This window comes from Octodon degus, unplaced genomic scaffold (genome assembly GCF_000260255.1).
Source record: "Octodon degus isolate 3935 unplaced genomic scaffold, OctDeg1.0 scaffold00045, whole genome shotgun sequence".
In the NCBI taxonomy this organism is placed as follows: domain Eukaryota; kingdom Metazoa; phylum Chordata; class Mammalia; order Rodentia; family Octodontidae; genus Octodon; species Octodon degus.
Window position 1 is genome coordinate 9,017,977 of NW_004524621.1, and position 2,948 is coordinate 9,020,924.

The 2,948-nt window shown below is 50.7% G+C and overlaps 2 protein-coding genes across 6 annotated transcripts in view; one reads left to right on the forward strand and one right to left on the reverse strand.

The window, feature by feature from the left end:
- Positions 1 to 2,948, forward strand: part of Zbtb5 (zinc finger and BTB domain containing 5) — a 29,006-nt gene that overhangs the window by 16,952 nt on the left and 9,106 nt on the right. The window lies entirely within an intron of this gene.
- Grhpr (glyoxylate and hydroxypyruvate reductase) overlaps positions 202 to 2,948 on the reverse strand; it is a 27,428-nt gene continuing 24,681 nt past the window's right edge. The window contains exons 7-9 of the mRNA XM_023715952.1: positions 2,737 to 2,872; positions 1,456 to 1,586; positions 202 to 1,138 (exon numbers count right to left, since the gene is read on the reverse strand). Coding sequence (XP_023571720.1) covers positions 1,053 to 1,138; positions 1,456 to 1,586; positions 2,737 to 2,872 — 353 coding nt within the window. The 3' untranslated portion in view covers positions 202 to 1,052. The remainder of the gene's footprint in view (positions 1,139 to 1,455; positions 1,587 to 2,736; positions 2,873 to 2,948) is intronic.

A 2,948-nucleotide genomic window follows, 5' to 3' on the forward strand; every position in this document is an offset into this window, starting at 1 on the left:
CCAGGTGGGTGTGGCTTGGGTCTGGCTGCTGTGCTGCACTTCTTCCTGCTGCAGCCCTTGGAAGTGAACTCGTTGTGCCACTCTAGCAAGATGTTCTGCTCCTGGATCAGCTGGGTGGGTCTTGCCTCTAGCCTTTCTGCAGAAAGTTCTGCAGCAGGTTGCACACCCTACTGCAGGATGCAGGAAGTTACACACACACACACCTGGCCTGCGTGCTGGGTGGAACGAAGATCTGGCAGACCAATGGGCAGTCCCCCACACACATGTGGGGCCAAGGTGCTGGCTGAAATGAGGATCCAGATGGCCCTGGCCAGCCCCCACACATGCTGGGCCTGGCTGCTGGCTAGAATGAGGATCCAGCAGGCTAGTGAGTGAACCCACACACACCAATACATGCCTTTTGAAGCAATGCCCAGGACACTAAGCTGACTCTAGACATGGGGGATGGTGCCAGTTTTCACTACAATCAATGGTCCTTGCAGGTTGGCGTGGGATCCAAGCATAATGGGAGCATTCACTAGGAAGGCAGTAAAAGACCTGTTTGGGTTGCTATTCCAGAATGTAAGTGGACACCCCATAATTCTGACCAGTCTGGAGACAGAAATTACACTAAAACCTGGAAAAAACTTAATATAAAGAACTAACAACTGGGTAGGAAGTTGTTAACCAGGAAGCACTAAGGCTGAGTTTCTCTGAGTGGTCCTGGGCTCAGCTGCATCAGCCCATCAGATGCACATGACCTATGATGGCCTCCAGCCATGGCCAGATATGCTGAAGCAGAAGCCATCAGGTGAGGCTCTGTAACCACATGGCACAGTCCCTCCAAGTTACCAGGCAAAGACAGAAGTAGGAGAACTTGGTGAAGCATCTACCTACTTTTCCATGCTACCCCCTGGTGGTGGGGAGATCAGAGGGAAGGTGTGGGATTGTTAAAACGCAGATGGATGGAAAAGCACCTTTAGATCCCACATTCACACCTCTGTCAGGGTCAATCCTCCAGCCACAACAGGAAGGAAGTGCTGCTGCTAGGAAAGAAGTGTTGGGAGAAACAATCACTCCCAGACAGACAGACAGGCAGGGATCAGGGTGATAGGGCCTTGCAGGGCCAGCCAGCACAGAAATGGGGGCTCAGCTCCATCTAAAGAGCAGAACAGAGAAGGGGATTTGTTGTGTCAAGAGAACAGCTTAATAACTGGCAGAAGCTATAAATACTAGTATGGTCAGGACTTCTTTTCACTGATAAGAGTGGTGTAAACTATGTGGTCAGGCACTTTTAACAAATATATGCATCTCTCCATTCTCTTCCTTTAGGACATGCTCAGAAGGATCCCTGCCATCCAAGTACCCGTGTCATTAACAGACTAGTGTGTATCCCTGTATAGCACTGCTCAGAGTTTTCTGCCCACCCCAGCCCACAGAATAGCAAGGAGTCTGCACTGCAAACACAGCTCTTACCACAGTTCTTCAGGGTTAGCAGGGGGTGCTTTGTAGGCAGCGGTTCTGGGGTCGTCACATCCAGTCCAGCAGCTGCAATCTGACCACTGGCCAAGGCCTGGTACAGGTCATCCTGGTTTACAACATCTCCCCTGGAAATGGCAATGATGGGTTATAGGTGCCCCGTATTTCTCCAGCCAGCTGCCTTTGGGGCACAGCAATCAAAGAGTGAGTTCTTCCTCTAAGTTTAGTATTTGACCCTGCCACGTATCTCAACTTTTCTGGGCCTCAGGCTCTTCCTCAGTAAGACAGGGAGAATACCACCTAATTCCCAGGGATGTTGGGAGGATTAAAGCTTCCCTGCATGTTCTGGGGCATGGATAGGGCTCCATGCAGGTATCTCTAACCTGGCTATACCCCTAAGTCACCTACTGGCATCCACAGCATGCTACCAGGCAAAGAAACCTCAATTATCCATCAAAGTGAGTAGCCACTAAAGAACTGATTTTCTAGACTTTATATTGTGTCATAAGATATTGTGCAACAAGGACTATTGTAGCAGGCCTGCATAGTCCTGGGCATTTGCAGGCATCTGCTGAAGACCTGAGCCCTTGCACTGCTTACTCTGCCATCCATAGGTCACTCCTTTGTTGCTCAACATTGTCAATTACAGGTACCTTTAGGATATGAGCGCTCATGTTGACCTCATCTAAGGCCTTCTTCCAAACTGATTTAAAGCGTTCAGAAGGTATCAACTAGGAAGGAGCTACAGTAGCAGAGAATGGACACCTGCCCCTACATCCCAGTGGCCTGAACACACTCCTGAGGACATCATGGGGAACTAGGAAAACTTGAGGTTTAGGCTTCTCTTCCCAGGAGCGCAAAGGTTCAAACCGTCACTGAACTCACCTGGCTCAATGGCATGGAAGGCTGGTCTGCAGGGCCACTCAGATCAGAAAGACCAACTCTTTCTGGTAGAAGAAAATGAGGCTTCTTTGTGACTCACTGCCCCCTAGGCTCTCCCCAAACCACACTACAGTGTGCCAGGCCTCCATTTGAAGCTGAGGCTGCTGTGGGTGACAGAGGTGCCAGGCTCTGCCCTGACTGTTCTACTTCCTAACTCGGCTCTTGCCTGGCCTCTGCTGTATTTCTGAGCTGTTGATCCATCAGTTATCTGTGGAGCCTGACAGGCTCAGTCCAAGGTCTCATTCATATCCTACAGGAAACCCTAGGACAGCAGTAGGGACAGCCCCTCTCTAGGCTTGCTGAGTGACCCCAAGGTATTGCGTGGTCCTCGGCTACCTGCTGATGTTGACAAACACAGCTGTTTTCTTCATCTTCTGGAAGAAGTCCCTGTTGCAGAGTCCTTTGGTTTCAGGCGTTAAGGAGCAGGCCACCACGATGAAATCAGACTCTGCAGCCAGCTGGTGGGTGGACACTGGGGAGGGGAAGGGACTTGATCAGACGTTAAGGACAGCAAGAGGGTAGAGACCAGACCCTTCTTCCGACCCCTA